The sequence below is a fragment of the Medicago truncatula genome, chromosome 2 (genome assembly GCF_003473485.1).
Source record: "Medicago truncatula cultivar Jemalong A17 chromosome 2, MtrunA17r5.0-ANR, whole genome shotgun sequence".
Classification (NCBI taxonomy): Eukaryota; Viridiplantae; Streptophyta; class Magnoliopsida; order Fabales; family Fabaceae; genus Medicago; species Medicago truncatula.
Window position 1 is genome coordinate 43359758 of NC_053043.1, and position 18081 is coordinate 43377838.

Genomic DNA, 18081 nt, shown 5'->3' on the forward strand with positions numbered 1-18081 from the left:
ATGAACTATCTTGATCCCACCAACAAATTGCTCATTTTCATTGATTGGTGGGTAAATTCCATTCTTCAAAGGTAATCTAGAAAAAACCTAGATATTAGGGTTTCAAGTTTGTAGTGAGTAGCTGGTGGTATAATGGGCCTCTCATTGAGCCCATATTTTATGTTTCATTTTTTTACGTTGTTTGGTCATAGGCAGGGGTGCATGTATACACATATCAAACATGTCATCTCAATCCATCACATAGTATATTTTTTAATTAGTGTGTTTTTTTTTGGTTACCTTTATGAATTACTTGACAATAATTTTGGAGACAAGACAAAGTTTATTGTCAACTAATTTAAATTATTTTTTTGCAAATATTCAACTAATTTAATTGAAAAAATATATTTGCGAAATTATGTTTTTTGAACAAATTTGTGAAATTATGTTAATTTATGTGTCATGATTTTTTTAATTTTTTTTAATAACATACTCATTTGGCTCAAGTAGGATAATATATATACAATTATATATTTTTATATAGACCGAGTTGTACATTCGAGTCATCCGATTCAAACCGATTCAATCATGCGGTTCAACCAACGACTCAATGGTTCGACCATTGAACCATTGATCCAGTGCCTCTACCGAGTCGATGACCGAACCGGTTTTTAAAACTATGGTTATGGTTAAATAATACAAAGGACTTAATTGGTATGATTTTTTTTTTAAAGGACCAACCTATTATAATTAATTAATTTAAAAGACATAAGTTGTAGAAAGAAAAAAAAAAACTTCAAGGATTAATTTGTTAAAATTAAATAACTTAAAAGATTTTTGGTATAATTTAGCCTTTTTAGAACATTTTCGTTTGAAATTTAAAAATAGTGCTTGATTGTTTGTGGTCAGTCAAAATAGTTGCTAATTTAAAATGGTTTTTTAATGTCGATAATAACTTCTTTTTTTTTATAGAGACAGATATGATAATAAATAAGTATTTATAAAATTAGTATGATACTAAATAAAGTATATTGAGAGACCGATATAACAATATTAACAAAGCATTTTAACGTCATGAACTATTTTGACTAACATAATACATAATGAAGGATTATTTTTTAATTTTGATACATTGAAGAACTATGATTACTACTAGTTACACATTGAGGAACAAAAATAACTATTTATCCCTTTCTAATTATAGGTTAAATTGCATTTTTTACCCTTCAACTTTCATAAATTGGTGACTTTAGTACTCAAAGCTCAAACTTTCGAAATAATACTTTTAGCATCAAACTTTTGTAAAAGTGATGTGCTTCTTAATTTTGATCAGATCAACGCATACGTGGACACCAAATTTAATTACTTAGATGTCACATCTATATTTTATTATTTGGCTAAATTGCGCTTTTGACCTTCATGAAATATTATTTGCTATAGTGATTTTCTCCAAGTTTTTCGGTTAGCGGCAAAGAAAACATCGAGATTTCATTATTATTCTAACATCTTAGAGATGATTTGAAGTTATCTCATTAAAGATTAAAATATCTATATTTACCAACATTTTAAAAGAAGAAAACTCTTACGCATATATTATTATTGACTTAGAAACTAATCATAATGGATCTCTTGTGATGATACACGAGTCGTTGCCTTTTCTTTCTCTATGACGTTGTTAACATATGATATAGTGGTGTCATTTATTAGGACGTAGTTTTTTTTTTTTTTTTTTTTTTCTTTCATGAAACTATTTTTTTAGAAATCATATTTTTACAACATTTAGTGACAACGGTTGGACAACTCTCTCATATTCACATTGTGTTCATACTCTCTCTCTCTCTATTTTTTTTATTCAATAAGAGTAGAGAAAAAAAAATTATCTCAAAAGTTATCACATAATTGTTGTACATATATCTATTTTTTCAAGGGATGAAACAAACAAATACATCTATAACAAAAACACTTTTTTATAATTTAATTTTTTATAAATAAAGCGTTCATCATGGGTTAAGTATATTTTATTTAATGTTTATATATCTATTTGAGAAATGATATTTGAACATCCATTTAGTGACAACTTTTGCAACAACTTTCTCTCTCATTACTCACATTATTTTTTACTTTATCTCTCTATTGCTATGGTTTCCATGACAATACCACTTTTTTCTTTGTAAAGTTATCACCAAATTGATTGTTCAAATAACACTCCACTATCTATTTAGCTCTCGTTTAGTGAAAATATAAGCATTATAAATTTAGACTTTTAGTATAAAAATGTTATTCAATGAAGCAATTAATAAAATATTAGCCATAAGTTCCTCAATAAAAAAAATATATAAGCCACAATTAAGCAAGGCTTAAAAATCAAAGAAGGTTTTAAGACATACATATTGGTAACCGGGTTCGTTTCGGTCTGCTGCTTGGCTACCTTATCGTACTATTCTTTCTTCAGAAGGTTGTAATGTAACGCAGCCACTTGAATCGAACCTGCTTTTGAAGTCGATTTTTCAATTTCTGACTGTCCTTATTGGCCTTATTTGTCAAATGGTGTTTTTTCAGCAAAGCCTGCATATGATTACTTATGTGCTCGGACCATAGTTGATAGCTCTACCTGGAATAATGTTTGAAAATGAGAGGAGCCTCAAAAAATAAAATGCTTTCTTTGGCTGCTTTACAATTATGGATTGAAGAATAACGTTAAAAGATGGAGTATGGATTCTAAGAGCATCCACATCCATGTCACTCATATGGATGGTATAAATGGGTCTCATATAATATATTATATTATTTCACACTCTACCATTAGTATTTTGCTCTTCTCCTAATAAGTTTCGCTCCCACCCAACCAAACTTACTAAAATACTCATGCACTAGTTAACTAACGCATGTGTAAATCAAACGTGTTAAACCACTCAACCACATTTTCTTAAATATTCATACCACTCTTCTAAAATTTTAAAATGGGGTTCATCAAACATTACAATATCTCTTACATTTATATTTTATATTATTTTTTATCAAAGAAAATTGAAAAACTACCGTTGCAATGCATTACCACGGTGCCAATTAAAAAGCTGACACAATACTATTGAGAAATGTGTGGACACGGCAATTTGCTGGCGATATTTATGCTCTAATGAGTTATGCGCTAAATTTCATCGGCATATTAACATTTCTCGTATGTATCGACAACAAACCAAATAGCACGGATTGAACTGTTTCAATACATACGAAAACTCTATTTTGATCATCAACCGTTAAGTTATGTTAACCTTTTACAATAGACTATAATCAATATTTATTTTAATCGCCGTGTTAGTCATAGTTTTGCATAACAGCCTTTAATTGTACCAAAAAATAATAATACAAAAGAAATATAATATGCGGATAAGATCCAAATTATTTTAGTTTTCCAACTCAAAAGGTAATTCCTGCCACCAACCACCACCCACAGTCAAATGCATTATTTAGTCGATTTTTGTTGATTTTTTCCTTTTGAACGGACTCTCTTTTTGTTTATAAAATTGCATTATTTGTTGCTTGGGATGATAATAAGCCAAACAGGTCTACAGGGCTTACGTTTAGTCTATAATAAGTCTGACCATGATTTTTTTTCTTTTTTCTAACAGAGAAGGTTTAGATTTTTTTTAAAAGTCTATTTATTTAGTTAAAAAGATCGGACCATAAACTATAAGAAAAACTTCTTAGCTTACTAGTCGGCATACATAAGTAAATATGAATGATGTTGATTATTATTAATATTATTATATTATGTTTATACTACGAATTAAATTATATGGTTGTAACCTTTTCGATAATTTTAGTTTATTAGTATAGATTGATTTTTCGTATATTTAAATATTTTATTGTAAACTAGAATTAAAACATGATATAATATATAATTAAATTTTTTAAAAATTCGTGTTAAATATAAAAAAAGGAGTTTAATCTCATTAGTTCGTTTGTCTATTTAAACTTAGATCACATTACTGATTTAAAGATGTTCACATGAATATGGTTTTAACAAACTAGCATACCATATTAATAGGCTAGGCTTAGGCCTAAAAAATAAGTTTATATTGCAGGCCAAACTTAGACCTTTAAAATTTACATAGGCGAAACTTAGGTCTTGCAAAGCCTAACCCGATCTGACATATTCTCACCCGTATTTTCGCCTCCTTTTGTCCTACTATTTTAAATGTCACATTAATTTTTTTTGACATAAACTAAAGAATAAACAGAAAGAAAAAAACAATTCTAATTATGGGAAATTCTATGGTGAAGTCATTAAATTGACTTTTTCAGAGAAGTTATCCTACATCCAATAATAATGCGCCACATTGTTGAATGATGTCATGTGTGTTGACTGTTGTATGGTATATACCGTGTATCTGCTCAATATGTACCACCGTAGACTAGCTTTTTTGAACTATCAGATTAAGCAATTCACTAGTGTTATTGTGTTCATAATCTCCTTTTTGATTTTTTCTTCCTTCTATTTCAAAAAATATTTAAATAAACCTTTTTATGATAATCCTTTTTATAAAAAAATATTTCATTATTAAAAATAAATAAACCAAAGAAGATTATGAACATCATCACCATCTTCATACGTTCATCATCTTCTTTATTGAACAAAAAACAAAATAACTACTCAAATACATCTCCAAATAACATGAATCTCAATATTTTCTTCATCTCCATTTTCTAATCAACACAAAAGTCAATTACCCTAATTTAAATCCAACTCTTGATGGACAAGTAGAGTGTTAATTGCGGCTGTTATGCGACAATATATACTCTCAGTGGATTAGTTGCAGAATTATACATATTGAATCAAGAGCAGCTATGCTTTTAGTTAATTTCCAGCAATTAAAAAGTAATTTTTTTATCAAATTGAGACGACAAATCTCTATGATAGATGCACAAAAGAAGTGATGTGGTCAGGCTGAAAATTAGTATGTCCATCATGTTATTGGTTCAACGAGTACTCGTTTATGGGGCAACAATATTGGTTAAAGTATCAACGACGTGAATTGAGAGGAAAAATATAATTATCGTAAACATGGTGACTTTAACCCAATCCATTTTTTCAATTTTAATTTAAAACAATTTATATAATCATCATTTTCGTCTTAATAGTTTTTAGGCTTAATTGAACCTTAGGTACTCTAACTTATTTTTTTGGCTTAATAGGAAAATGTTAACATTAAAAACGTACTAATAAGTAATAATTACCATTAAAACGCCCTTAAAAAAACTAGCATTTCCGTTTCTTCTTAAAAAAAAAGCATTAAAAACGTATTAAGTGTGATTCAATTTATACAGCTAGCATTAAATACGTATTAAGTGTGATTGCAGAATAAAAATTATTATATTTTTTTAAAGAAGAAATATTGGCATCGAAAATTTATTTAAAAACAGTATCAAAAATGGCTAATTAGCTCAGAAATTTGCATTAATAACGATATCAAAAACATCTTACGTTCCAGAAAAAGAAAAAAAAATCAAAAACATCACACAAAAATTTACTTTAATGCATAAGTTTTTTTTATATATTATACACTTTTAAATTTTTAAAAGGAAGTCTTTTTCTTGAAAAAAAGATTTTATATTAAATAATGACAAGTTAATTTGGAGAGTAAGAGATTGACATTTTTTTAGGCATTAATTGTATGTGGTTGAATCATGGAAAAAAAAGATAAATATTATTCATATCTTTAATATAAGATAATTATTATCATATGTTTTATTTAAATATAATTTTTTAGACAATGATTAAATATATTTTCTTAATTATAAACATTTTTTAAAATTGTATAAGATAAATAAGTTTCCATAATATTGTGTGCAACCTATAATATTCTAAAAAAAATTATGCAAAATTTAAAACAATTTAAGATATTGAGTATAAAGTATTTTATTTTTAATTTAATTCAAAAAGAAGTGTTGAATGGGAGGGAGGTCTGAGCTTTGAGAGGGAAGTAGGTGTGCAAAATCAAAATTGTAACCACCATATCATCTATCTTTTAATGTCTAAAATTGAAATATATTATATATAATATATATAAGCATGTTATATCTACATTTTTTTTATTATGTAATTTCATTTTTATTTTATTTTTTTTGGGTTTTTTTTTTCTCTCATGAAGATGATGAATAAGTTGATGAAGATATGATATGAAGAAGATGAAGGAAAGATGAAGATGTTGATTTAATAAAAATATGGAAGAGAGAGAATATAAATAAATAAAGAAAGAAAAATAAAGAGGAGAGAAAATTGGTACTAGAAGAAAAATCATGTGTAGATGGTGTACCACAATAACATAGAGATCAAGTAAATCTAACCATTAAAATCATGAAATAAAGTTTTCCTTCACTTACGCTACCGTAGACCGCACTACACTGGAACATGATTAGGGTTTTTGACGTGTCATCATTTAAAATCTGATTGGCCTATTCAAACGACTTAAGTCATTTTCATGACTTCATCATAGAAGCTCCCTTCTATTAAATCATGTTTACAAATTATTATAACAAGAGAATTTTTTGTGTGGATCATAGAAAGTTACGGGGCCAGTAACAAACTCCCTAGGAAGCGTGGAAAGCGTGGGTACTTTCACAATGAAGGACAAATTGCCAAAGGTGTCGAAACTAACATCTAGATTTGATACTATAAGGATAATGGATATCAACAACGGCCTTTTCTTGGGTCAAATTTGATCTTGAGGCTGACATAATGAGTTATAGGATAATGAATTTGCTTTTTATCGGTTTGTGATTCTATTTTCAGTTAAGTATTGGAGGGAATTAGAATAATGAGTAATTATATAAGTAACTATATATCATATATTTTTTCTATGTAATGGAGAGAATTAGAGTAAATAAACTAATTATTAAAATGATATAATACTTTGCTTTTTACGGTTTAAAACTTTTTCTTTGTAATCCACAATTGTTTTGAATCACTTCCATAACTAACAACTTGCCCTTTTTTTTTATTATGAGAAAAATTGATATTTTCATTTGATTAAAAAAGCTAATTATTAAAATGACATAATAGTTTGCTTTTTACGGGTTAAAACTTTTCAATAAAAGAAGATTATGGTAGAAAATGAAAAAGATGGAATTGAGGTGAATATGGGAAGAAGAGAACGGGGAGAACACCGTAACAATGAAACACCGGAACATGCAAAAATTTTAAGGAGCAAGGATGTTAAGGGGTCGATATGTATCTTAGAGGGGATCGAGGGGAGTACATTGACGAGAAGACAACTTAGTTTAAAGACCTCCTACAAATCCAACGAGATGGAAGCAATAGGTGTAAAAGATGGAATAAATTGGCTTGGTAATTTGAGGATATCAATTTCATAACCGTACAAATATCAATAGTAAAAAAAGTTAGAGATGTCTATCCTATGTTTTTTTTTTTTTTTTACAATCTCATTACATCAGCACCAAACATTGTTGTACAAATATAAAAAATTTGTCATCATTGATTACATCACCACAAATAAAAAGTACTACTACTATATATTTATTACACACTGATGAATTAGAAGATGTATGTGGTGAAGAAGCAGCCGCATACACTATAAACAATTCATTTATAACATTCCACCAATCCAACAAGCCTTAACTACTATCGTTGATAACAATAATTCACCACCATGGCTTCATTGAAGCAAAACAGTGCTGAAGAACCACTATTGTTCAACCACAGTGGTACATCTCAGAAGCACCATGAATCTGATGGTGAGCTTGAAAGGATACTATCAGACACCACCGTGCCATTCTTCAGCCGTATCGGCTCCGCCACATGGATTGAGCTCAGACTCCTTTTCTTGTTGGCTGCACCAGCTGTTTTTGTTTATCTTATTAATTATGTTATGTCTATGTCCACACAAATCTTTTCCGGCCACCTTGGTAATCTTGAACTTGCCGCGGCGTCTCTGGGGAACACCGGGATTCAAATCTTTGCTTATGGTCTCATGGTAAGTATTCATCTCTCTCAGCAAATATTTAGTTTCAAATAAGTTTGCCATAACAATTGTTGTTGCATGGACCATGGTGATTCTTGATATTTCAGAGATAGAGCAAACTCAATTGTGATTTTGTTGAAATTTTGATAGTATACAAAATCATTATGTCTCAATTAAAATTGGGATTGCAAACCACTGTTTTAAATCCTGATTTTAAATCACTATCATGATTCTTAATATATATGAAGAATCACAGCCAAATGCGATTTTTAAACTACAAGCATGGTACAATTATCTGCGTGTCTAGGTATCTCGGCACTTGATACAAAAGTCAAAATTTATTTGGTCCGGGGTAATAGTCAAAATGTATTTAATCTAAATTTAAATCAAGTACATTCTTGACTTTTGTTTATATTTAAGATTGGAGTATCGGAATCATGGTAAGAGTTGTTTCACAAAAGTAACACCGTATCTTTAGTAAAATTACCATAATGTTAACAAATTTAATGAGATATCAAACATGTATTTTAATGTCACGCTTCAAATTATGAACATTATTTTTTTATCTGTTTCGTTTTTTTTTTTTTCTAGTAAAAGAAATCATTTACTATTTTTTGTTTTATTGATAAATCATTTATTATTATTAAAAGTTATTTGGTATATTAAGACGATGTAATTTTTATTACATATACGTTGAATCAAATCAAAACTTATACATACATATTTTTTTGGAAATATTTTAAGAATTAACTTTAATTATTTTTACACTATTAGTGCATAAAAACTAATATGTTATTATCATTATTAATTTATTAGAGGATGTTATTATTATTAATATTATTAACATTTATATTAACTAATTTACTGTTGTTACAGTTGGGTATGGGAAGTGCAGTTGAGACACTATGTGGACAAGCATATGGAGCAGAAAAATATGGCATGCTAGGAACATATTTACAAAGATCAACAATTCTTCTAACAATAACCGGTTTTTTCCTCACAATTATTTACGTATTAAGTGAACCAATCCTAGTATTCATTGGACAATCACCAAGAATAGCTTCTGCAGCAGCACTTTTTGTGTATGGACTTATCCCACAAATATTTGCTTATGCAGTAAATTTCCCAATCCAAAAATTTCTTCAAGCACAAAGTATAGTTCTACCAAGTGCATACATTTCAGCAGGAACTTTAGTTTTTCATCTAATATTAAGTTGGGTTGTTGTGTTTAAGATAGGGTTAGGACTATTGGGAGCTTCATTGGTTTTGAGTTTTTCTTGGTGGGTTATTGTTGTGGCACAATTTATTTATATTTTGAAGAGTGAGAAGTGTAAGAGGACTTGGAATGGGTTTACTTGGGAGGCATTTTCGGGGTTGCCGGAGTTTTTTAAATTGTCGGCCGCGTCGGCGGTTATGCTTTGTTTGGAGTCTTGGTATTTTCAGATTTTGGTTTTGCTTGCTGGACTTCTTCCTCAACCTGAGTTGGCTCTTGATTCTCTTTCTATTTGGTAAAGTATCTCAACTTTGTAGTATTTTACAATATTTATTCCATTAATTTTTTTAAAAAAAATATCCATTATTTCCAATGGAAATTAATTGGAAACACCCAATTAATGCACACACATGATTTTCCTCTGTAAAATTTGTGTCTTTATTTAAGGTGATAAAAAATGTTATGATGAAAACGCAAGATGCATGTGAAGGGAAGGTTGAGAAACAATATGACTTTACTAACTGTGGTTTGATATATATGGGATAGACACATTTTTTGGTGGTGGCCGGAGTTCGAACGTCAGACCTTACATATTTTATGTATTGTCCTTATCAACTGAATTAAGTTCACGGCACATTTATTAGTATAACTAATTAAAGTGATTATAGTATGTCTTTTCTTAAGTATGCCCCATATTTTTGGCTTCTTGTTCTTTATTCAGCCAGCACAAGAAAAGCTACATAATTTGTTGTTACTTTGTATATAAATTCAAATGTATGTTATACAGTATAGAGTATACTCTTCCTGTTCTGCAATACCATGTGCATAAACCTTATCCTTATCACTACCAAAGAGATGCACACAAAATGGTTAAGCTAAGATAAAGTAGGAAAAAAACAAAGAAAATATGGAGAGAAAAAAAGAATACAGCTCAAAAGTCAAAATTGCACACTCTATGTTGTGATATTTTTTGTTATATAATCTCCCCCATCATGACTCTATGCATTTTAGAACATCAACTGGTACACAAATTAATAAACTTGTCCTGTTATTCAGATATGGGGCCATTGGAATTATTAGGTACCTGTTTTGTTTTAACCATACTATCACATGCCACCTTTTAATGTCACGTGAGGAGATTCTATCATTCTAAGGTTTTAGGTTCAATGTTTGGTGTTGATTTGTGATAGTCGTACAAAAAGAATAGCATTGTGGTCCAATTTGCTCTGGCCACTGTTTACTGTCAATTATTGATAATATGTTTGTAATCTTTGTTTTTTTTTTGGTGAATTCATGTGAAGTCTAGAATATATATATAATATTGGATTCTTATAATATATTAGATACACACGTACACAAACAAGTTTTCATTTTTGTTTATTACTATTTGTGATTGCAGTACCACAGTTTCTGGATGGGTGTTCATGATCTCAGTTGGATTCAATGCAGCTGCAAGGTTAGACTCTAGTCAAATTAGTTTACATATATTATTTGAGTTATAGGCCTACCATCGGCACTTTAGATCGAAGATATGTTTGAGTATCCTACACATAACGTGTTAGCTAGCACTCATGTGTCAATGTAGCTAGTGTATATACTATATATATGGTGATATATATTATTGAAATTGTTTGTACTAAATAACTTGATATTAGACATAATCAACATGTGCAGTGTGAGAGTGAGCAATGAACTAGGAGCAAGAAATCCAAAATCAGCATCATTTTCAGTGAAAGTGGTGACAGTGATATCCTTTATAATATCAGTAATAGCAGCACTAATTGTGCTTGCATTGAGAGATGTTATTAGCTATGTTTTCACTGAGGGTGAAGTGGTGGCTGCTGCTGTCTCAGATCTTTGTCCACTTCTCTCTCTTTCTCTTGTCCTCAATGGCATTCAGCCTGTCCTATCTGGTAAATTCATTACTACTTGTTTATTAGTATTACCCTGTTAATTAGTAGCTAATTAAATATATACATGTTAATTTTACATGAATGAAGGGGTGGCTGTTGGGTGTGGATGGCAAGCTTTCGTTGCTTATGTGAATGTGGGTTGCTATTATATAGTTGGTATACCATTGGGGGCGGTTCTTGGCTTTTATTTCAATTTTGGTGCTAAGGTATGTTATATATGATTTTTTAATGGTGCTAAGGTATGTTATATAGTTGGTATTACCCTGTTAATTAGTATTTCAATTTTGCTTATATGATTTTTGTGCTAAGTTTGTATATTCAATTTAAGCAATTTCTTCTAATGGTGTTTTACTTAAAATGTTGAAGGTTACAATGTCAAACTCTTACAACTAAATCAATAACACGCGAACTTCAACATATGTTTAATTTTTTTGTATATGTATGGTATTTGCTAAATATATATATATATATATATATATAGTTTAACTGAAAACAAACATATAAATAATATTTTCTTTATGGCTATATTTGATCTTTTTGTAACAGGGAATATGGCTAGGAATGCTTGGTGGAACCACTATGCAGACAATTATTCTAATGTGGGTCACATTTAGAACGGATTGGAACAAGGAGGTAAAAGACAACTTTGCAATAATTTCATTTCTATGATAATGATAACATTGTGCAGGAAATGGGAGAGTCATTAGTAGTGTGTCTAATGAAAAAATGTCTTCTTTGTAGGTGAAAGAAGCAGCCAAGAGGTTGAACAAATGGGAGGAAAAGAAAAAGGAGCCCCTTCTAAACTAAAAAAATTGATAATGGTTTTGTGTTGGGGTTTGAAAGTTGAAACCTAATAAACCATTTTTTAAATGGAATTCGATTAGGATTAATCCTATAAACTATAGTGTCATGAGAGTTTAGTATTTTTTTTGCTGCTTATAGAGTAAGCTACCATTCATGTGAAATTATATAGATCAATCTTTTAAGGTAATTGAAATTTATTTATGAAATCAATCTCTTTGATCATATGTTTTTCATACACTTCATACATAGATTGAATTTATGATGAAGGGGTTAAGAATATCAAATACCAACACTTTGTTACATTTAATTTGCGAAAATGTATTTCAAATTAAATGTCTTGTAAGAACAAAAAAATAGGTCAACCTAAATATATATATATAAAAAAAAAACCATTACTTTTTCCACCTTATGAGCTTCTCGTGTGCCCTATTTGGATTCTAAAATCCGAAATATTTTAACGTGTTTTGGGAGGTTTTATGAGATTTTTATACAGTTCAGATTCTATAATCTGAAATGCATAGGACGTGTAAGAAGCTCATAGGGTGTTCTCTTTGCTTGGCGTCTATTCAGTGATCGATTGTCAACGAAGGATAATTTGTATCGTCGTGGAGTTATGATAGGTTATGCGTTGGTGGATCGCTCGAATCTTCCACTCATCTATTTTCACACCGTAATATTTTTGGTGATGTCTGGCATTTGATACACCGTTGGTTGGGTGTCTGCTCGGTCCTTCCATATGATCCGGCGGATTACCTCATTCAATTTGGTTCTGTTGGTGGTAATTGTTCTACGGTGCGACAATCAATCTTGCATCTGATTTGGTATGCCACTACGTGGGAAATATGGAAAGTAAGAAATAGCAGGTTATTCAATAATAAAGTATGTCCATCTCATCAAATTGTCGATAAGATTAAGTCTCTTTCCTTCATGTGGCTGAAAGCGAAACTTCCTAACCTCGTTGTCAACTACCATGGTTGGTGGCATAATCCGGTCACTATGTTTGTCAAAAAAATATATTTTTTAATTATATTTATAAAGCAGCCCTAGCTTTTTCTTTTTGAACCTGAATTACAACATCATCAATCGTTAATATAATCTTCCCCAAAATAATTGCGGCTTCCTGCCTTTTTTTCTTTTTTTAAATATCCAGAACCATGAGATATTGTTTGTTTTCCTCATAAGTGTTCTATTTAGTAAGAGATTTTTATCTTCTATGAACACTTCTCCCTCATACCCAAGTTCTTCAGTAAAGTGCACACTACTTGTGAGAGTGATAAGTTTGGTTTCTCCATCCAGATTGGACTGGACATAGATATTGAGTCTTGAGATCTTTGAGATAACTCAAAAAGATATTTTGGTTCAAGTTTGTAAGTGTCTCATTGATATTTAGCCCCTCTGCTTGCTTTAATGTATGATTGGTAGGTATGTCAGAATCATGATGATCGGTCGTGATTTTTCATAAGTTATAATAGATCATATGATTATGACACGTCCAACGTAATATCAAACATAGACTTAGTCACTAATGTCACAAACTAAGACCTTATATAAATAATGTTCTAATTGAAAAGTGAGGATTGATCACTACTAGGGAGGATCACAAACATAGGCATAACCACAAAATTGACAAGAGAACGAAAAAATGTCTATTACTGCTATCTCTTAGTTTTCCGTAAAGGATATCGATTGATTGACTATATGGATCAGATTTATATTCGTAAAGGATTAAAATGAGATGCTATTTGTTATGATTTAAAATGACATGTAGGAAATTACATTTGACGAAATAATAATTGGTTGAGGTAAATGAATATGTGGCTAATAACCGTCAAATAAAAAAAGTTTGAATTGTGTATAAATAGGATTTAAAGATATCTCCACACATAGATTTAGCATTTAACAATATCTCAAGGGAAATTCTTTGTTACCCATCTCACTATGGTGGGTATTTGTACCCATGACATTTTAAGTCGGTTAAAATGTTAACTGACGTCATAAGATTTTATTTTTTTTTAATTTTTTTAATTTTTTTTTAGAAACCAGATTTTCTTTGATACCAGAGTTTTAGCAGAGTGCGGAAGACTTTTTCTATAGAAAAATTTAAATTCTTTTGTCTAGTTTTTCGAGTTGTAGAGACAACTTGAGCTTTGTAATTTATTTATCTCTTTTTGTTCTGAGATTTCAAAATCTCTTTTGGGTGGTGTTACTCTAAGGCTTTAATCCCTAATCGATGGTTTTTCTGTTTCTTCAAATATATATTTCTCAGCTTCTATCAAGGAAAAACTATTTCTTGCTAAATTTCTAAATATAGGTGACCTTAGGGTAACTAAAGGTGTAAATAATTCATCAATATGAATTGTATTTTTTCCTATAAATTCTATGCTATGGTGTGAATTACTCAAAGAATAATTAATTCTATAACATATTGTAAAAGGATGATTACCCTTTTTCATAAAATTCGAGTTTTCCAACTTATAATGAAAAACTATAGATCTATCTAGATCTTTATCTTTTAGGGATAATCCCATTTGTAAATTTATATCAAATTTTATTTTTTCATATTTTAAATTACACTTTACTTGTGCAATTGTTGCTTGTCTTTTGTCTAAAATCCTAGAGTCTTCTAGGGCTATTTCTAGAGGTGAATCAATACCTTTCATAAAGGTACTTTTGATTAAAATTTGAATAGTTGATATATGAATATAACCACTTTTGCTTTTTTCTTTTTCAGAAAATGTTTCAATTCTTTTTTCAATTTGAGTTTTTTGTATGGTAGATATGAATATATTTCCTTGAGTATTTTCAATTGAAATTGCTTCTTCTTCTATCATTATTCCAAATTTCAAAATATTTTTTCTTGAGAAAAATTCTTTGAATTTATTAAACTTTCTTTTGAAATTTTCTTCAGCAGTTAAAGATAAATCTGATTCTTCTATCTTATTATCTATTATGTCATCAGCATAATAACTAGATGTTCCTTCAAAGTATGAAACCTCGGTCATATTCTATGTTGTTTATTATGTCAATACTATGATACTGAAAAGTAAATTTTGAATTTAATAAAGATATATTCATACCTGATTTGATCTTCTTTGAGATTTTGTTGATATTTTTGGTTTCGTTGTAGTTAGATATAATAATACCCCGTTTTTCCAATTTTAACTTCCCTATGCCCAAATTTGATCCAAAAACTTTTCTAACCATTTCTATACATGTTAATGCACACAAAACCATATAAAACATTGCACTAAAAATAACTCATGATCTGAACATCACTTCTACCAAATTCAACGGATTTTCTACTCTATTAACAACCCATTACAACTTCAAAACTTAATTCTCAAATTCTCATAACTACAACCTACAACATGCTAAACTCAATTTCAGAATTATACAACGTAGAATTAGAGAAAGTTAGTCCCACCCTTACAAAATATAAACATTCGAAGATGATATCTAGCTACAACAAAACCAAAAATATCAACAAAATCTCAAAGAAGATCAAATCAGGTATGAATATATCTTTATTAAATTCAAAATTTACTTTTCAGTATCATAGTATTGACATAATAAACATTATAGAATATGACTGCGGTTTCATACTTTGAAGGAACATCTAGTTATTATGTTGATGACATAATAGATAATAAGATAGAAGAAGCAGATTTATCTTTAACTGCTGAAGAAAATTTCAAAAGAAAGTTTAATAAATTCAAAGAATTTTTCTCAAGAAAAAATATTTTAAAATTTGGAATAATGATAGGAGAAGAAGCAATTTCAATTGAAAACACTCAAGGAAATATAGTCATATCTACCATACATAAAACTCAAATTGAAAAAAGAATTGAAACATTTTCTGAAAAAGAAAAAAGCAAAATTGGTTATATTCATATATCAACTATTCAAATTTTAATCAAAAGTACCTTTATGAAAGGTATTGATTCACCTCTAGAAATAGCGCTAGAAGACTCTATGATTTTAGACAAAAGACAAGCAAAAATTGCACAAGTAAAATGTAATTTAAAATATGGAAAAATAAAATTTGATATAAATTTACAAATGGGATATCCCTAAAAGATAAACATCTAGATAAATCTATAGTTTTTCATTATAAGTTGGAAAACTCGAATTTTATAAAAAAGGGTAATCATCCTTTTACAATCTGTTATAGAATTAATTATGCTTTGAGTAATTCACACCATAGCATAGAATTTACACCATAGAATTTATAGGAAAAAATACAATTCATATTGATGAATTATTTAAACCTTTAGTTACCCTAAAGTCACGTATATATAGAAATTTAGCAAGAAATAGTTTTTCCTTGATAGAAGCTGAGAAATATCTATTCGAAGAAACATAAAAACCATTGATCAGGAATTAGAGCCTTAGAGTAACACCACCCAAAAGAGATAAATAAAGGCTAAAATATGGTTTTAGTCCCTGCAAATATGCCTCGTTTTGGTTTTAGTCCCTGGTAAAAAAAAAATTTGTTTTTGGTCCTTGCAAAATTTTTTGTTTTTGAAAATAGTCCCTCCAGGGACTATTTTCAAAAACAAATAATTTTGCAGGGACCTTTTTTAAAAACAAAAATTTTTGCAGGGACCAAAAACTACAAAATTGGTTCAGTTATAATGTGCCACGTATGCAAATCATCACAAAAGTGGGGTCATGGACTATTTTCAAAAACAAAAAATTTTGCAGGGACCAAAAACAATTTTTTTTTTACCAGGGACTAAAACCAAAACGAGGCATATTTGCAGGGACTAAAACCATATTTTAGCCTTATTACAAAGCTCAAGTTATCTCTACAACTCGAAAAACTAAACAAAAAAATTTAAATTTGTCTATAGAAAAAGTCTTCCGCACTCTGCTAAAACTCTGGTATCAGAGAAAACCTCGTTCCTAAATAAATAAAAAAATAAATTAAAAAAAATTAAAATTAAAAAATCTTATGACGTCAGTTAACATTTTAACCGACTTAAAAGGTCATGGGTACAAATACCCACCATAGCGAGATGGGTACACAAGTTGTCACCATATCTCAAATATATTTCAATTTATTTTTAAATCATAGAATCCATATCGATCCTACTAGTGTATTTAAGATAATTTTCTACCACCTTGTATAATACTACTCATTTCCAAGATAATAGAATTTACATTATTTTACAGAGAAATTTTAATACGGATTATCATTAAAAGTGGCCTATTGTGAACTAATACTTAAGAAATGTTTAAAATTTCAACCCCTCCTTTGATATAAAGTTCGGATATGGATACGAATGTGGGTACAATACGATACAGGTTAAGATACGTTAACAAAAAATTTATATAAAAATTTATATGTATGTAAAATACTTGAAAAAAATGAACATTGATTACTCTTCATTATTATAATATTATAAAACTAACAATTTTGTAAAAATAATACATATGATCAAAATAAAAAAAATGTAAAGTTTTCTTATAAATCTTATTATATTTCATATGTAGGGATATCGAGAAAAATATCATTAAAAGAACTCAACATAAATTTTGTCTAAGATTGATAACTAAATCACCTCCCTCTCGTTACCTTCATCCACGAGAAGTATAATTTTAAGTGGTTCATCGAAAAACAATTTTATTGATGCATGTCTAAAATTGAATCATATACATCTCTACTGAATTTTTACAACATTGTCTTACTTTTTTACCTTTCATCTTTGTTTAGATTACATATATGTGAAATATCTTACAAGTATCATTGTGTATCTGTAGAACATCATATAAGTAACCAATAAAATATATTTTTAAAATTAAAATAAATTTTGATACTTCGTAGATACATATCTGCAAGTATCCGTATTGAATATCGGTATCCGTATTAGTGACTTGATTGATTTGAATTTGATTTAAACAACGAAAAATAAATATATAACTCTTATTAAACCAATATTGATCAAATCACCATTTTAATCATGATGATGATAAATATTAAATATGATAAGAGTCATGAGTTTTTAGTTTCAAAGAACATCGTTTATCGTATTTAAAATTTCTGATATTTTAAATAATGGTTTACGGTTGACCACTTATAAAAGTGGTCTACCTAATAAGCAACTTTTATTTTTCCATAATAAAGTTGAAAAAAGTATTAAAATGAGTAATTTTTTTGACTCAACTAATGTAATCTATGCAACCACTT

At 29.0% G+C, this 18081-nt stretch overlaps 1 protein-coding gene across 1 annotated transcript; it reads left to right on the forward strand.

Moving 5' to 3' along the window:
• Positions 1-7522: 7522 nt before the first annotated feature.
• Positions 7523-12113, forward strand: LOC11411417 (protein DETOXIFICATION 40). The gene is made up of 7 exons (XM_003596944.4): positions 7523-7973; positions 8838-9469; positions 10574-10630; positions 10849-11087; positions 11175-11293; positions 11634-11720; positions 11829-12113. Exons 1-7 carry the CDS (start codon positions 7650-7652, stop codon positions 11892-11894), a joined length of 1524 nt encoding a protein of 507 aa, XP_003596992.1. The 5' UTR covers positions 7523-7649; the 3' UTR covers positions 11895-12113.
• The last annotated feature ends 5968 nt before the right edge of the window (positions 12114-18081 follow it).

Coding starts and splice junctions, on each gene's coding strand:
- LOC11411417 (XM_003596944.4), top strand. CDS start 7,650: ATGGCTTCATTGAAGCAAAACAGTGCTGAAGAACCACTATTGTTCAAC. Junction 7,974..8,837: donor TCTTTGCTTATGGTCTCATG/GTAAGTATTCAT, acceptor CTGTTGTTACAG/TTGGGTATGGGAAGTGCAGT. Junction 11,721..11,828: donor GAACGGATTGGAACAAGGAG/GTAAAAGACAAC, acceptor TCTTCTTTGTAG/GTGAAAGAAGCAGCCAAGAG.